At 28.2% G+C, this 19510-nt stretch overlaps 3 protein-coding genes across 10 annotated transcripts in view; 2 read left to right on the top strand and 1 right to left on the bottom strand.

Moving 5' to 3' along the window:
• Window positions 1-14283, bottom strand: part of LOC103572618 (transcription elongation factor B polypeptide 3) — a 36071-nt gene extending 21788 nt beyond the window's left edge. The window contains exon 1 of the mRNA XM_053739289.1: window positions 13897-14283. Within this exon, the coding sequence (XP_053595264.1) occupies window positions 13897-13964 (68 nt within the window). The 5' untranslated portion in view covers window positions 13965-14283. The remainder of the gene's footprint in view (window positions 1-13896) is intronic.
• Window positions 780-10181, top strand: LOC103572616 (mucin-12). 2 transcript variants are annotated; one of them, XM_014444567.2, is made up of 14 exons: window positions 780-1081; window positions 1150-1226; window positions 1311-6233; window positions 6319-6408; window positions 6482-6700; window positions 6784-6915; window positions 7000-7110; window positions 7847-8138; window positions 8202-8387; window positions 8462-8672; window positions 9050-9264; window positions 9482-9673; window positions 9744-9876; window positions 10002-10181. In XM_014444567.2, exons 1-14 carry the CDS (start codon window positions 890-892, stop codon window positions 10127-10129), a joined length of 7101 nt encoding a protein of 2366 aa, XP_014300053.2. In that variant the 5' UTR covers window positions 780-889; the 3' UTR covers window positions 10130-10181. The 2 variants fall into 2 exon arrangements, with proteins under 2 accessions (XP_014300053.2, XP_053595263.1); XM_053739288.1 differs by having other exon boundaries at window positions 1308-6233.
• A 2754-nt stretch (window positions 14284-17037) lies between the features above and the next one.
• The window catches only part of LOC103572619 (WD repeat-containing protein 48 homolog), a 73599-nt gene continuing 71126 nt past the window's right edge, over window positions 17038-19510 (top strand). For 3 of the 7 annotated variants that reach the window (XM_053739280.1, XM_053739275.1, XM_053739274.1), the window contains exon 1: window positions 17039-17212. In XM_053739280.1, coding sequence (XP_053595255.1) covers window positions 17122-17212 — 91 coding nt within the window. In that variant the 5' untranslated portion in view covers window positions 17039-17121. Of the gene's footprint in view, window positions 17213-19510 lie in introns of all 7 variants that reach the window. The other 4 variants (XM_053739279.1, XM_053739278.1, XM_053739284.1 and 1 more) reach the window with 4 other exon arrangements.

Here is a 19510-nt window from a genome sequence, read left to right as displayed (position 1 = left end):
TTTACTCGCCTCAAGAAATTTTTTTGTATTTATAAAAATCTAAAACAAAAATTATCATTATACCAAAATTAGCCGGCTAATAATTTTTGAACCTTTTTAAAACGATAAAAAAAAATTATTTTAAAAAATTGCACCTATAGTTTTTTAAATTTGCTACATGTGCATTTTTGTAGTTTTTTTTTTTAATTGTCAAAAAACTCCGAAATTTGTTGTCTGCTAAGTTCAGGATCATAAATTATCTTGGGGCGGGAAAAATTTTTTTGAAATAGAAAAACACTCTTGCGACAAGAAATTCTTTTTTTCTGTGTACACAAAATACTAATTATTGTTTAATTGCAAATAAAACTACCATTTTTTACTCAACTTGACTAACTTCGTAATTGAATTTTTATAATTTAAATTTTGGACACGAAATACTTAATATTTTTTTTCAAGACATTTTTCCGTAAGTCGAAAGTGTTAAAAAAAAATTGTAATAAAATCAATCAAAAAAAAATAAAATAAAATTTGTTTTAAAATTAAAACTTCCTACTCTTATTGTCAATTATTTAATTTATATGTTAAACATAATGTTTTTGAATGCCTGTATGTCTCTCCTCGACAAAAATTTAAAATATTTTGAATACAATTGGCTAATAATTAAGGAAATTGCTGATAAGTCTTAGCGATAAAAGATTATCAGGTACAAGCATTTAATTTTGTATAAAAAATATTTACCATTTCCGTATTATTTTCTTATAAATTGAAGATAAAGTTAATTATTCGTTTAGTCAGTCCGCTAGTGTTCATAAGATTATCACTGACTTAATAATAAATTAAATCTATTTAAATTAATATTTTTTTAATAAAATTTATTTTAATAAGATTCGAATTATTTATAAGTTTTATAATGACTCCACTTTTAAATTTTGTACTCGTTTTATTGGGAGGATGTAATACAACATCTCCATTACCTCCATTATCACCCAGTGATGTGGGTTTACCTTTTTCAATATTTAATGCTAGTTCTTCTTCATTAATTTCTTTGCCACATACAAATTGTAATTGTGATGGTAAAATATTCCCGAATTTGTGTGAAATGGTAATTAATTAATTAAGAAAAAATAAATATTTGTTTTGTAAACAGTAATTATGAATTGAATGAAATAGTTTCAGAAACTTGGACTCTGTGGAAAAAATTATGGAGATACGATAAAAAATGATAGTCTTGAGAAAGTAACTGATGGGTAAATTAATGTCATTTTTTTAGAGTAATGAGTAATGATTGATTATTTATTTTTAATTGATTTAATTTATTATTTTTTTAGTAGTAGTAGTACGTCGACAACTTTGAATCCTGTTACGTCAAGTATTAGTGGGACTACAATTAAACTTGATGATACAGATGATGATGATGATGATGATGATGGAGTTTTAATCATAACACCTGGTCCACGTAATAAAGATCTCACTAGTACACCACGGACTGGAGTAACTGAACCAAGTGATAAAAAAACAACTCAGAGAAAATTTAATGCTGAGCCATCAGATGATGATGATAATGATGATGATGATGATATGGAAAATGATAGAAATAGTAAAATGACAACAGCTGATCCAGGTGGTCGTGATACGACACCAATGACTGATGTTACTGAAGTCAGTGGAAAAAAAAATACTGATAAAGTGAATGAAACTGAGTCAACTTCTGATACAGATGATGATGATGATGATGAAGATGATGATGATGATGGAGTTTTAATCATAACACCTGGTCCACGTAATAAAGATCTCACTAGTACACCACAGACTAGAGTAACTGAATCAAGTGATAAAAAAACAACTCAGAGAAAATTTAATGCTGAGCCATCAGATGATGATGATAATGATGATGATGATGATATGGAAAATGATAGAAATAGTAAAATGACAACAGCTGATCCAGGTGGTCGTGATACGACACCAATGACTGATGTTACTGAAGTCAGTGGAAAAAAAAATACTGATAAAGTGAATGAAACTGAGTCAACTTCTGATACAGATGATGATGATGATGATGAAGATGATGATGATGATGATGATGATGATGATGATGAAGATGGAGTTTTAATTATAACACCTGGTCCACGTAATAAAGATCTCACTAGTACACCACGGACTGGAGTAACTGAACCAAGTGATAAAAAAACAACTCAGAGAAAATTTAATGCTGAGCCATCAGATGATGATGATAATGATGATGATGATGATATGGAAAATGATAGAAATAGTAAAATGACAACAGCTGATCCAGGTGGTCGTGATACGACACCAATGACTGATGTTACTGAAGTCAGTGGAAAAAAAAATACTGATAAAGTGAATGAAACTGAGTCAACTTCTGATACAGATGATGATGATGATGATGAAGATGATGATGATGATGGAGTTTTAATCATAACACCTGGTCCACGTAATAAAGATCTCACTAGTACACCACAGACTAGAGTAACTGAATCAAGTGATAAAAAAACAACTCAGAGAAAATTTAATGCTGAGCCATCAGATGATGATGATAATGATGATGATGATGATATGGAAAATGATAGAAATAGTAAAATGACAACAGCTGATCCAGGTGGTCGTGATACGACACCAATGACTGATGTTACTGAAGTCAGTGGAAAAAAAAATACTGATAAAGTGAATGAAACTGAGTCAACTTCTGATACAGATGATGATGATGATGATGATGATGATGATGATGATGATGATGATGGAGTTTTAATCATAACACCTGGTCCACGTAATAAAGATCTCACTAGTACACCACAGACTAGAGTAACTGAATCAAGTGATAAAAAAACAACTCAGAGAAAATTTAATGCTGAGCCATCAGATGATGATGATAATGATGATGATGATGATATGGAAAATGATAGAAATAGTAAAATGACAACAGCTGATCCAGGTGGTCGTGATACGACACCAATGACTGATGTTACTGAAGTCAGTGGAAAAAAAAATACTGATAAAGTGAATGAAACTGAGTCAACTTCTGATACAGATGATGATGATGGTGATGATGATGATGATGATGATGATGATGATGATGATGATGATGATGATGATGATGATGATGATGAAGATGGAGTTTTAATTATAACACCTGGTCCACGTAATAAAGATCTCACTAGTACACCACAGACTAGAGTAACTGAACCAAGTGATAAAAAAACAACTCAGAGAAAATTTAATGCTGAGCCATCAGATGATGATAATGATGATGATGATAATGATGATGATGATATGGAAAATGATAGAAATAGTAAAATGACAACAGCTGATCCAGGTGGCCGTGATACTACACCAATGACTGATGTTACTGAAGACAGTGGAAAAAAAAATACTGATAAAGTGAATGAAACTGAGTCAACTTCTGATACTGATGATAATGATGATGATAAAAATACTAAAATGACAACAAATGATCCACGTGGTGGTACGACACTAATGACTGATGTTACTGAAGCCAGTGAAAAAAAAAATACTGATAAAGTGAATGAAACTGAGTCAACTTCTGATACTGATGATAATGATGATGATAAAAATACTAAAATGACAACAAATGATCCACGTGGTGGTACGACACTAATGACTGATGTTACTGAAGCCAGTGAAAAAAAAAATACTGATAAAGTGAATGAAACTGAGTCAACTTCTGATACAGATGATGATGATGATGATGATGATGATGATGATGATGATGATGATGAAGATGGAGTTTTAATTATAACACCTGGTCCACGTAATAAAGATCTCACTAGTACACCACAGACTAGAGTAACTGAATCAAGTGATAAAAAATCAACTCAGAGAAAATTTAATGCTGAGCCATCAGATGATGATAATGATGATGATGATATGGAAGATGATAGAAATAGTAAAATGACAACAGCTGATCCAGGTGGTCGTGATACGACACCAATGACTGATGTTACTGAAGACAGTGAAAAAAAAAATACTGATAAAGTGAATGATACTGAATCAACTTCTGGGAATAATAATGATGATGATAATGTAATGACAACTATAGATTCGGGACTTAGAAATAGTGATGCAGCACCGGGAACTGGTGTAACTAAAACGAGTGAAGAAACAACTACTGATAGAGTACACAGTGATAACACATCTTCTGAAGATGAGGGTAATAAGAAGATGACAACAGTTGGTCCACATGATGAAGACAGCGGTACGACTTTAACATCCGATGTAACTCAATCAAGTGATAAAGAAACTACTGACATAGCGAATAATACGAAACCATCTTTTGAAGATGATGGTGATAAAAAAAGTGGTAGTAAGATGGCAACGTCTGAGCCGGGTGACAACGAGACTGATATGACATCTAAAAATGATGTAACTGAATCAAGTAATACAAAGATGACTGAAATTTCCTCGAGTACTGATAGTGTTACAACACCGACTCCTAGCAAAGCAATTAGTGATGAAGTACATAGTACTAAACCATCGACTAAAGATGATGATGGTGATAACAAAAATGAGGACAGTGATGATATGAAAATGACATCACTTAGTCCAAATGATAAAGATATTGTTACATCGACAACTGATGTAACTGAATCGAGTGATAAGGAAACTACTATTGGAGAAAGTACTAAAATATTTCCTGAAGATGATGCTGATGACAACAAAAATCAGGTCAATGATGACAGTAAAATGACAACGCCTGCATCGGATGATAAAAAGACTGACACGCCATCAAAAATTGATGTAACTGAATCGAGTCATAAGGAAAGCACTGACGGAGAACATAGTGATGAATCATCTCCTGAAGATAAGGATGATGGTCGTAAGATAACAACACCTAATCCGGGTTATAAAGACACTGACACGACATCGAAATCTGATGTAACTGAATCGAGTGATACAGAAACTACTGATGGAGAACGTAGCACTAAATCATCTCCTAAAGATGACGTTGATGAGAACAAAAATGAGGATAATGATGATAGCAAGATGACAACACCTGATTTTGGTAATAAAGATACTGATACTACACAAAAAACTGACGCTACTGAATCCACTGATAAAGAAACTACTGATCAAGAACATACCACTAAATCATCTTCTGGTGATGATGGTGATAATGTTATGACAACACCTGATGCAAATGATGAAAACACTACGACATTAAAAACTGATGTAGCTGAATCGAATGATAAGAAAACTACTGATGGAAAACATACTACTAAATCATCTTCTGAAGATGATGCTGATGATAAAAAAAATCAGGATAATGATGATAGTAAGATGACAACACCTGATGCGAATGATGAAAAGACTATGACATCAAAAACTAATGTTACCGAATCGATTGATAAGGAAACTACTGATAGAAAACATACTACTAAATCATCTTCTGAAGATGATGCTGATGATAAAAAAAATCAGGATAATGATGATAGTAAGATGACAACACCTGATGCGAATGATGAAAAGACTACGACATCAAAAACTAATGTTACCGAATCGATTGATAAGGAAACTACTGATGGAGAGCAAAATTCTAAGCCATCTCCCAAAAATAGCGCTGATGATAACAAAAATGAAGACAATGACGATAGTAAGATGACAACCCCTCATCCGAATGATAAAGACGCTGATACGATATCAAATGGTGTAGCCGAATCAAATGATAAGGAAACTACTAGTGGAACAAGTACTAAAGCATCTCCTGATGATGCTGATGATAGCAAAAATCAGGAAAACGATGATAGTAAAATGACAACACCTGCATCGGGTGATACAGACACTGATACTACATCAAAAACTGATGTAACCGCATCAAGTGATGAAGAAACTACTGATGAAGAGCCAAGTTCTAAACCATCTCCTGAAGAAGATGCTGAAAACAAAAATCAGGATAATGATGACAGTAAGAAGACAACATCTGATCAGGGTGATAAAGACATTGACACGACATCAATAACTGATGTAACTAAACCAAGTGATACAAAAACTACTGGTAGAAAATACAAAGCTGAACCATCTGAAGATTATAATGATAATGATGATGACTATGGCGATGATAATGATCTCATAATAATAACATCCAAACCAATTGAAAATTGGACACCAACTGCACCGACTGAACCCAGTGAAAAATACCCTAGCGAAGAAACAACTCAAGCTTTTACAACAACCGAGTCAACTCACTCAGAAGAAACTCCAGAGTCCGAATCCACCCATGGGTATGATAAATTTATACTGATTTACAAACTCAACTATGTTTTAAAAATGATAATTTTCATTCATTTATAAAAATTTATCCTATAGAGTATCAGACACTTCAGATAACCAAGGAGAAGAAAATGAGACTAAAGAAGATTCGGATCAGACAACTTTTTACTCAACGAGTACAACCGAGTAAGAAAAAGTTTCAATTTATTTTTATAAATCTGTTTACAGAGAAAAAATTATTAGAGACATAATTTATCAGGAAACCAGATCTGGTAGAAGAAAAAGATGATCCAGATGATAAAATTATCACTGATGACCCAACTGTTACTCAAGGGCCTGAATTTACTCCAGAAAAAAGTTCAGCTGAAAAGCCAGATAACGAAAAAGACAATTTTGACGATAATTCAAAAGAAACAACTGATGACTTTACTACTGAAGGGCTTTTATCGACAACTTCGGAGCTTCACACTACAATCAAGTACTTGCTCAACACTTATAATTTAATTAGTATTTGACATAAGTAATTAATATGTATAAGTAATGAATCAAAATAATTGATAGCCCGTTTGAAGAATTTGAGAAGACGGATAAAGATAACAGTGAAAATATGCAATACCAAACTGAAACTGAAGACTTTATGACCACTCGGGAGCCATCAACTAGTTCGGAGACTTCAGAGTATCCTTATACTAAGTATATTCTCATTTCTTCATTATATTTATTAAAATATGATTAATTAAACTATGAAATTATTAATTTCTTTGTAACAATTTATAGCGCGCCGGTGGAACCAAATACTCAAGATGATTCAGAGGATCAGATAATTACTGATCATTCCACCGAAGAAGTCATTTCTAGTTCAGAAAATCCAGAGCTTGAGTCTACCAGGTGCTTAATAATTTGTTATAATTTAGTTACGGCGCGTAATATAAAAACCCCGTGAAACGAAAACTTTCAAATGACGTACAAAAAGAGAGTATATTTTTGTGATTTTTTTTTCAGAGTACCTTTGTTATTAAAATTCTTAAAATTTGTGACATGATTAAGTATCATTTCAAGAATGTTCTGATAAATTTTCTTTAAAAAATATTTAAAAATAAGCCAGTGGTAGAGGGGAGAGACGAGTCACCTCAAAAAAGTCTCCATGCCGTAGGCAGGATAACTCATGACTATCTCATCTCAAATCAAAAAATCAAAAAGATTTCTTTAGTAAACAAAAGGAAGAATTTTTGGCAAAAACCATTCTTTTGATTGCACCTTTACCAAAAATTCAAAAATTAATATTTCGTTTATTCTTTCGTTCAAATCCATCAAACTTATGTACTAAAGAAATCTTTTTGGTTTTTTTATTTCAAATGAGGCAGTCATGAGTTATCCTGCCTACGGCATGGATACCTTTTTTTGAGGTGACTCATCTCTCCCCACTACCACTGGCTTATTTTTAAATATTTTTTAATGAAAATTTAGCAGAATATTCTTGGAATGATGCTTAATCATGTCACAAATTTTGAGAATATTAATAAAGAAGATACTCTGAAAAAAAAATCATAAAAATATGCTTTTTTTGTATCTCAGACCAGTTTCCCTCCTTAATATTCAATACATATTAAAATAAACCATTTAGTTCTCCAGAAGAGCTGAAAAATACAGAGGACGACTCGATTATTACTGATAGATCAAATAATGATGATTCAATGATAAAAGATTCGCCGATCATCAATTCTAAAACTAATATCAATGAAATAGAACCTGAGTCTTCTACCGAAACTCTAAACCCTACCGATTTCTCAAATTGTCTTGAAGTAGACAAAGACGATAACGCAAGTTTTGATGTCATTACCCTACAGCCGCTTGAGAAAAAGACACAAAAGAAGATGATAAATAATATCAATGACTTTGGAATCAATTTAATTAAGGTAATTATTTAAAAAAAAACTTCTTTGAATCCAAAAACTAGAAAATTATTTTGTTTTTTTTAGACTATTTTTCATGATAATAAAAAAAACTACGCAGTATCACCAATTAATTATGCCCTCTCGTTATTAATGATGGAAAATGGAGCTTGCGGTGAAACTAAAAAAGAACTCGACACTATTTTATATTTGCCTGAACAAATATCTAAGAAATATATGAGACCTATCAAAGATCTTGTCCATTCACTTAAAGTTTGTTCATTTATTTATTTATTCTATTAATCAATAAATCAATTAGATTTTTTAATTGAAATTTTTGTCATTAGAATATCAATGGTTCCAAATTATACTTGGATAGCAAAATTTTCCCGTCGGAAGAGGCTGAAGTTAGTCCTAAATACAGGGAGTTAATTCGAGTTCTTTATGAATCTGAACCTCTGAATGTTAATTTTCACAATTTAGATGATACTGTAAGACAAATAAACCATTGGAGTACTAATAGAACTAAATATCATGTACAAAATGTCATAACTAATAGTATGTTGATTATTAATTATTCATGAAGTAGCATTTAAGGCGCCTAATTTCAAAATTGGATCTTTTTCTAAATTTTTAACACTCGAAAAACTAAGAAATGATGAACCAGCGATAAATTCAATGGTTGGGTCGTAGTATTACGAGTTTTTTTTGTGTTAAGGGAAAATTAATGCTGTTAAAGTTAATTAAATGTATTTTAGCGGTTGATTTTTATTTTAGCTTAATTTTTGACCCAGTTTTGAACACGACCGTTGAGCAAAAAAAGGCCGGTTCTGATCCTAATTTAAAAAAGACATGAAATTTATGGTTTTTATAATAGACGCCTCATTGTACATGAATAAGTAAATAATATACTATATTATATTTATTATTTTCAGATTTAATTAGCAAAGACACATCTTTACTTCTTGCTAGCGTTGCTTATTTCCGAACCAATTGGCTGAAACCATTTAGTTATTTATATACTACCCATAATTTATTTCAAATAGATGCTACCACGGAAAAGTCTGTATGCATGATGCAGCAAATTAATAGATTTAAATATATTCGAATGGGTTATTTAAATGCTGAGCTCGTCGAGCTCCCTTTAAAAGTAAATAAAATTATAACATATTAATGCACTACTGACATTTAAATATTATTTGTTTCTGTCCTCTGACTGAAGGCATTCGCAATTTACGCATGCGCTAATATTTCTCCGCGGTATTGGGCTGAAATTAACTTATTTTGATTGCCTGTACAGACACTGAAACATGAAATTGCGATGCTGGTATCATGACAATATGTTCACCAAAAATTATTTATTACAGGACGATGATCTAGGATTAAAAATGATTGTCATTCTTCCGGATGAGGATAAAACTTTACTCGATGTGGTAAAAAATCTTCATAAATTTAAATATAGTGATTTTCGTAACCACGCGAGAACTGAAATTATCGATATATCATTACCGAAATTTAAAATTGATAGTTTTATCGATTTAAGTGATTATTCAAATAAGGTAATCTATTTTTATCATAATTAATTATAATCAATAATATAGAAGTTAATAAATATATTTTTTTGTTCAGATAAATATAAACAAAACTATGGATGATACTGCTGACTTTTGTTGCATATCTGAGTCATTAAAAGTTAGTAATATTGTACAAAAAACAGTACTTAGAATATATGAAGGCGAGTGTGTAGGACCAAGTTTTCTTTGTAAGTATTTTTATTTGAATTCAAATTATCGTATTTTAATTGAACTTTATATTGACGAAATAAAATCAATAAATAATGATTTATTAATTTTATGATTTTAATTAGTATATTTATATATTTTTCAGGTCCGGATGACGATAGTTCATGTTTAGATGATAGAATATACTTTACTGTAAATCGTCCATTTATTATACTCATTATCATTAATGAAACGATAATATTTAGCGGGCAAATAATTGATCCGAGTCTTTAATAGTAAATAAGTTTATATTTATATTTATTATGATACTTGTAAAAAATAAATATTTATATTCTTCGAATGTATTGAGAAAACTTTTGTCAAATTATTTACGAAAAAAAATTATTTATGAGTTTATTATTTTGATCATTTTTTTTTTATTTTGAAAATTTGAATATTTTTATCTCGATAGAATATAGTAAATAATTTATTTTAGTAATAATTTGTAAAATTAACATTTTTTAACATTTTACAAGTACGCGATTCATATACATTTGGAATACGTTTTTTAGATTAAATATATATTAATATACAAATATATGTAGGGTCGAATTACCGATTTTGGAAAATTAACTTTTACTTTCTAATTTGAGAAAAAAAAAAAAAAAAAGAAATTCAATGTCCAAGAAGAAAATTTCTTAAATTTTTCTCAATCTCTAGAAACGGGGAATTCTTAAACCTAACAGTAAAATACCCTAGTGAGAAGAATTTCCTACAAAAATTAATAGATCGTCTTTTTCCGAATCAAAACGTCAAAAATTTATTTTTAGGCCAGACCATGAGGTTTCAATTTTTTTTCACCAAACAAGGGCCTGCTAGTGAGAGAAAACTACTTTTAGTTTCATGTAACTAAACCCTTGACAAATATTTTCAAAGCTAAAAATACAGAAATTTCACAAAATTTCTGCTGATTTCCATACATGGAACGAATTAAGTAAACTGACAGTAAAATAATACCCTAGTGTGACGCATTTCCTACAAAAATTAATAGATCTAGTCTTCTTTCCAGAAGCGGGTCGAAAATTTATTTCCACGGGTGACGCAGCAGATTTCAGGAAAAAATTTATCATATATTATTTGTTAATTATTATTTTTAACAAGCAATCAAGCAGTAACTTTTTATCCCGATGATTAAATTACAGTCCTCAGTTTCTCTATCTCTATATCTATATATTTCAAATGTATATATATTTAGATGTATGTGTTACTTACTATGTATACTGTAATACGGTATGACCTTTAAATTATCATGTACCCTAGCATAGAAGCTAATGGCACGTGTATCTTACCTCATTATTACTAGTTACTAGCACTAGTACTTAGTATCATTTCTCACAGACACAAATAAAATAAAAGTCTCAAGTCTAAATTCTATATGACCAACATTTAATTTTTTATCATGGTATTAACAGTACACAGACGATAAAATAATTTGTCATTCTCAACACATCATTGACCGTCAATCGAATTAAAAAAAAAATTAAATAAAATACTTAATAATTTTTTTCCGTTGCAACATTAACTATTTTTTTTATTACGAAATTTATCATGCATTATTTATATATAATTTTTTTAAACATGACGTTTTAAATAAAAAATTGATAAACTGTGTTTTTAAATTTACATAATTTCTATGCTTGAGGGTACGCAAGACATTAAAGTATAATTTTACTGGACCTAGATACGGTATTTGTAATAAAAAAAAAAAAATTTCGAGTTTGATACGTTTTAATCGGGTGTATTATAAATTTTTTATTCAATAATTATGATTAAGATTGAGAGAATTTTACGTGTTAAGTACTTCAAAGGCGGTCTAATCTGGTTTGCTCTTCCACTAGGTCTCTCCATTGAGGCTTCTATATAAATATATAATGACACTATTTGCTAGTATTATTTAGCTGTCATAAAATAATATTATTTAATGTACACGATCTTTTTTGAGTCTAATCAATTTTCCTAAGCAATTATTTGTGGGAAAAAAATCAAAATATCAAATCGATCGTAAATTAATTTGATATATTTTTTTTGCGGGTTCGAGAATAATCAAAAATTATCAGTCCAGTCTTTTTTGTAACTTAATTTCCTGTTGTTTGAGTACCGACATCGATATAATGCGACGCCAAAAAATTCCCATGGAAATAATTACGGTGATGTAATAATTAGTTTCAAATTAAAAAAAAAATAATTAATAGTACGTTACTCCTGAGGCAATTGCGAGTAGAATGACTACCCACATCCCTATATTTAAAAACCATAAAAAATTAAGCATGGCAACCTTAGTATTTAATTAACAAATAAATTAATTAATGAACACTTTGTCGAAATATATCGATGTTGGTACTCATTTTGCTCAGAATTTAATCAGCAATTCAAAAATCATAGTCGTAAATTTTTAAAAATATTTTTATAAAGAAAAAAATTTCATTTATTATAAAAATAATTTTATCGTCCGCGTTTATTAATAACTGATTTTTATTTTAACTATAGATGATTATAAAATAAACAATACTAGATATAAATTTTTTTTCCTTAGAAAATTTTGAAAATTAAATTTAAAAAATAAATAATTTAACAGAGAAAGTGTAAACAAAATTGTATCATCGTGTATCAGTTAAATAAATCTTGTATTGAATGTAGGGCACATAGAGAACCAGATATCCCATGAAACTAGAACTTACAAACTAGACGAACCAGAGTAAGTTAACCGGCGACATCGAGTCTAAACAAGTCGACATATAATAAATAATGATCGTAAAAGAAGCTACCTGGTTATTCTAAAGTGAAATAAACCACATATTTATCCATATACATTACCGACAAAAAATACCCATCACTTTTTTCCCTCAAACTAAATAAATTCAAAAAAAATTCAAGCTCAAATAATTTATAATCTTGAGATGTGAAACTTTAGAAAATATATTTTATCTTATTTTTCTTATAAAAGTATACAATAGACTATTCAATATATAAATATATATGTGTATATAATTATTTATTGATAGTTTAAATCGTTAAAAGTCACGAGCTCTCTCATTCTTTCTCTATAAAAAAAATACTCGTATCGCATCACGTCGAGTTTCGAATTGTCTCGCGTCATGAAAAGGCGAAAGTTTTAAAAACTAATAAATGATACTAACAATACATTTATAAACACATTTATCATTCAATCATTATTGTATACTTTATAATGATAATTGATAGCCATAAAAATATAAATTTTTATTATTATTATAGAAGTACTCATTCAATTATTTTTGTATGTTCACGATAGGACACTTTTCTTGTTTTGAACAAAGTTTTATATATTTTTAACTATGTAATTATTTAAATCAATAAAAATCGGCCTAATTATTTATGAAATTAATCTCCTTAAAGTGGAAGTCAATTTTTATAAAAAAAATATTTGCTCTTTTTTACTGAGTGTGAATGCAGCAGATGTGACAAATTTAAATTTATTAATGAACAGAGTAAATAATAAATTAAATTAAATTTTTAAAAAATGCGCATTTAAAAAATTTAAAAATTATTAAGTGCATTTTTTATAAATATTTTTTTTTAATTATTTATTTTATTTATTTATAATTTTAAATTTGTCTGTCTGCTTACTTGGGGTATGAAATTTTCTATGGTTCTGAAATTAGTAGACAATTAAAAATTTTCGGATTTTTTTTTAATCCATCACAAAAAAAAAAAACTTTAAAAATGCACCTGCAGAAGATTTAAAAAGGTACAGGTACAATTTTTAAAAATATTTTTTTTAAATGATTTATCGTTTTAAAAAAAATTCAAAAATTAATAGAAGTCAGATAACTGCAGTATTATCTTTTTTTTTCGAAATCGATTTTTGTTTTTTATTATCTTCTTTATTATGCAGTCATATTTTTAATATTTTTCAAAATTAAAATTTTGCGCGTATTTTTAAACAATTTAAAAAAAAAATATAGAATTTATACAAAGGAAAAATTTCAAAACTACGAAACGATCATAAAAAATATTCTTACCTTATCTCCAATTCAAATTTAAAAATTTTTCCGCCTTTTTTTAAACAGCCGCCATGACAGTTGTACATAAAACGGTCGTTCTCGCAGTCACACTTTCCACAATTATTTTATTTACACTTTAATTAATAAAAATCAAATTCACATCACTATCCCAATATGAAATAAATAATAATTAACATAAAAAGAACTAATTAAAATAATAAAACAACATCACAATAAAAAATCTACGCCGCGACACATTTAACAAATTTAAATAAAAAAAAAAAACAATGACATATATTAATTATTACGTCAAATCACTTTAAAATAATTCAATAAATTAATTAAACTATTAATTAACACTAATAATCATTAAATACTGTCAACCATTAATTATTTTTTATGATGAAATGCCGGGTTATTTTCCGTTAGCCGCCATATTGTTTATACGCGCGCGCCCCCCTGACGCGCATGCGTGAAATTTAAAAATTTTCAAAATGTAAAAGTGCAATAGTAAAAAACAAAATGGCGATTTTTGGGTAACAGTCAAAGTGTCAGTGTTGAGTTATCAGTGATTTTTGAAAATAAATAATTAATAGTTAATAATTAATCATAATTAATACATAAAAGTGATAATAATAAATAAATAATTATTTAAATAGTAAAAAATAATTTAAAAAAATGTTTTTAGTTAGAGATTATAGTGAGTGGAAAGTAAGTGGCGTTATTACATTCTACCTTCTGTCTTACTCGGCATCAATACATGCCAACTCTTTTAAGTAAAGTGACTGAGTGACCCACACACAACAAACACACACGCACACATTAAGTATTAAATCCAACGGGGACCAGCTAAGCTACAGAACACATTCGCTCAACAAACCCGCTCGCGGTCACATATCGTTCGCGACAAATCACTTTTTATTTTTGCAAAATAATTATTTTTTATTCTAATAATAATTTCTCATAAATATATATATTCACATACTTATAAAATATAGTTTTTAGTGTCGTGTTTAAGCTGTCATATTTTGAACATAAATTTTTTTAGTGTAAAAAATTTTTAAAACCGAAAAATGATAGTGATTTAAAAAAAACTTAAGGTGTGCTGTGTTGTGTTAATTAAATATTAATTTAATTAAATTAATTTCTCATAGGTTTGTTATATATTTATATTAGTGAGTGTTAATGAATTAATTTATATATACATTTTTTTATTGATTTATTTGCAAATAATAGGATCAAAATGGCTGAATGTTTAAATTTAGTTTGGCGGGAAATTTGAAAAATTTTTTTTTTGAAATATTTTAATATGACTCGGTAGTTTTAGCTTTGAAATTTTTTCTTGGGTACAGTGCAAGTTGAGGAAGTAAAGTAAGAAAAATAAAAGAGTAAAGAGAGCAAAATTTTTTAGCCTTGCAGATCTTAAGTTGTCCTCGATAACAGTCGACGAACTTTGCCTTTGATCTCGTCATTGAACGTCTTGACCTTGAATATGATAATAATAATAGTAGATAATTATAATAATAATAATAATATTGTGAGGTTGCGGAAGTTTTTTAGTTCATCACACCCGGAAATAAATTTTGAATTTCATTGAGAAGCTATTTTGTTGTTTAATGATCATTGACACTTTAGAAAGTGTTAGTATGCGTGATTAGCCGATGAAAAGCTTGTGTATGTACATTTGCTTTGCATGTGTGTACAGCGATAAAATATACGGATTTCACTATTAATAAGATTTCTCTAACACGTGCAACGACCCTTTTGATTCATTGGTATAGTAGTTTTTTTTAATTCCTTTATAATTAGGTTGTTAAGAAAAATTTTTTGCACTACTGGGTTTTCAGATGAATCATTAAATATTTATGTAGATGATTTTCGGTTGGGAATTACTCTTTCTATAAAAAATGGGTTCAAAATGCTGATGCGAATAAACTGGGAAATTTCATTCATTATAAAAAAGGTCATTAGTACTATTGTTGTAGGATAATAAGTTTAAAAATTATAGGCGTTTTTAATTTCATTGACCGGATGACGAAGGCTGATATCTACAAAATTATTAATTTAGTGTTTAAAAGATCGCGGCTAAAGTTTTAGTTTTAGGAGAAAAAGTTCAAGAGAAAATTTGTAGGAAATTAAATTCTTTAGAAAAAAGGTTTCTTATAAAATTACCAGAGAGTCATTATTTTAGAAGTTATAGTCAATTAAAACTTTTGGCGGTTCAAAATTCATTGATTTGAAAATTTGGTTTTGGAGAAAACTTCAATCGCCTATATCTTCTGAACAATAAATTTTACGGTATTTTTACATCAGAAATTTTTTGCAGGAAATTAAATTCTCTAGAAAAAAGGTTTCTTATAAAATTACCAGAGAGTCATTATTTTAGAAGTTATAGCCAATTAAAACTTTTGGCGGTTCAAAATTCATAAATTTGGAAATTTGCCTTTGGAAAATTCTTTAATCGTCTATATCTTTAAAGCAATTACTTTTACGGTATTTTTATCTCAAATACTTTTTATGGGAAAATAAATTTGCTACAAAAAATGTTTATGAAATTTTTTGATAAAATCAATAGTTTACTGGCAATTGGCATTTTAATATTTAGAGTTTTTTGGTATGAACAATTAGTCATTTTTTAAACACTAATTTCTATATATATAAATATATATACATATATTAATATTTAAACAAGACAACGTCAATTGTTGATGAGATAATTGAAGAAAATCACAATGATTAATGTCAGTAAATGACTTTTGAACTAAATAAAACGTTAACAATTTTCAAAGGGAAATAAAATAGTTACTAGAGGTCAAATATAAGAGACAGGAAGTTCAATAAAATATGTAATTTGAATGAAGAAACTTTAAATTTATATTTTATATTTAACGTTGATATATTAAAAAAAAAAAACAATATATATAAAAATACATATTTATAAATAATTTTATTTAAAAAAATCAATCTTAATACAATAAAATTAAAAATGGGTTAATTGACATTAATGTTGAGTAATTAAGTGAATGACATTTTTAAATTAGTCAATGACATTTATCTCAGTGCGCGTAAACGTGTATTAATAAAAAATTTAAACAAAATTTAAAATAATCTAGTCAAGTGTTTGTGTCAGTGTGTTCTTTTTATTTATTTATTTTATTATTATTATTTGCTTAAAAGAATTAAAAGAGAAAGAACATTTGTTGTCCTTGAGACGAAGGTGTTGAGGACGCGGAGTCGTGGAAAATGCTAAACTGCACTGATCTTGAGTGCATTCTGCACCATCATTATTATTATGCACATCTACATCAGTTACAACAACCGCCGATTGATAATGGTGAGTTTAATTCACTTTTTTTTTCTATTTATAAATATTTATTATCTATTTATACACTCATTAAATAACATTTCATAGAAAAACATTACATTTATTTATTGGCTGCTAAAGAAAGATCAATTGATTACTTAGCGATCCATAGAAGCCATCAGAAATTTTTTTATTAAAATACACAGTCTAGAAAAAATTTTATAAAAATCAGAATTGAATTTTTACTGTTAAAAATTTTTTTACAGTAAATTTACTGAGATATTCGTATTGCTGAGCAAATTTCACGAAAAATGAGTACCAACAACGCTATATTACAATAAAGTGGTGGTTAATTAATTTATCGGTTAATTAATTCTTGTTCAAATAATCAATTTGTAATTTTAATGGAATTATTATAAATATACTGTTGTGGGTACTCATCTTACTCGCGACTACCTCAGATATGACATGAAAGCTATTATTTTCAAAAATTACAAAAAAAAAAAATTATAACAGTAATTTTTTTTCAAAAATTATCTTTTTCTATTATGATATGCGAAAAGTCGAGAAAATTCCGTGAAAAATGAATAGAATTAATGATACCACAACCAGAAGTTCCCTAATTAATTTAATCATTAATCAGCTACTAATGTAATCAACATTTTCATGACTTGCGTACACATAATCCAAATGTATTGATGTGGGTACTCATTTTCTCGTAATCGTGTCATTTGTACACATAAAATAATTATTTTAAAATATAAATTAATTTCACACTTAGAATTTTTTTTTTTTTAAATTAAAATATACAAAATTTTAGTGCACTGAATAGGAGTGATTATATTTATTAAAAAATCGAATGATCCTTTTAAATAATTAATATTATTAAATTAATTAATTAATCCCTTGAGCCACTCGTACTACACTCGTATAAACAATATTGTGTAATATCACGCACGGTAAATGCCAATCGGTTGAAGCTAAGAAAACTCGTTACGTTCCAGTTCATGTGGCTGCATAAATTCATATCATATTTAAAACAATTTATATCTTTATATTACCTCTACTCTACTCTTACCTTACAAATTTATAACATATAACAAAATTATAAATACAATCTTTTGCTCGCAATAAATTAAAAAAAAAAAAATGTAAATGTAAACAATATCGTAAAGAAAAATCCAATAATTCCGGTATTTAGAATCGCAAAAAATTATATTTAATTGACAATTTAATGCGACACATTATTTACTAATGAGTAAAAATAATTAATAAGTTTTTCTCTGTATCCGCGTATTTCTGCATGGATATTTATTTGTTTACTCGATATATTTGTAATTAACGGCGTGTTAAAAGAGCTTACTTAACAATCAATAGGCAATAAATCATTTGGTTCTGTAAATCTACAGTCGTGTATATCTCTCATATCTTAATGATTGTTTTTTATTTCCATTTACATATTTTATTTTATCTTTACATTGAGATCTTTAAGATTAAAGATGACGATTAAATGATACAAACTCATTGCGACAATAGTACTTTTTTTATTAAACAATTTTTTAGTCATTGAAAAAAGAAATTTCTATTTTTAATTTTTTTAATATTTTAATCCAGTGTTTGAGTTTTAAGGGTCATACAAGTTGGGCTTATCTTTTTTATTAATTAATAATTAATTAAATTGCAGAGCAGTAATGTTCTGATTAAGCGATTAAAAAGCACTTGGCATTATTTATTAAACGTTAAAACTGTCCTGGTGCTTTGACAGACAATATTTAAATATATATCTTTTAAATGATATTATTTATAAAAAAATATTTAAGTTTAAATATCTGAGCCGATGTGCTGACGTTATTTATTTATTTTACGAAAACAAAAATAAATAATTATTAAATATTATTTTTAATTAGAGACTTTGAGAGATGGTAAAGACATTACTAACACACTCGAGTATAATTACGTTTTACCACCGGACAAAAATGGGTAATTTGTGTTTAATAATAACAACTGGTCAATTTTATTATTATTCAACCTCCCAGTAATTAAAGACTTTGTTTGCTATTTAAATATTTAAATATATTTATAAAATAAAGTAAATAGTTTTGCTGGCAGGATATTTTTAAAATAAAAAAAAGCTTTTATTTAATTGCACCGGCTCAACAAACTCTATAATACACACGGTCAAGTCAGTTTCCGCGTATCTAAAGTTCATCATTCGATAAAGGCTTTAAGTATTCCGATATTTAAATATTTATGATAATTCAAATTAAATTACCAGTTACCTAAATCTCAAACTAAAAATTGCATATTTTTGTTAATTTATCCCACATG

The sequence above is a fragment of the Microplitis demolitor genome, chromosome 5 (assembly GCF_026212275.2).
Source record: "Microplitis demolitor isolate Queensland-Clemson2020A chromosome 5, iyMicDemo2.1a, whole genome shotgun sequence".
In the NCBI taxonomy this organism is placed as follows: Eukaryota; Metazoa; Arthropoda; class Insecta; order Hymenoptera; family Braconidae; genus Microplitis; species Microplitis demolitor.
The sequence above is the reverse complement of the archived record's forward strand: the minus strand, read 5'-3'. Positions and strand labels throughout refer to the sequence as shown.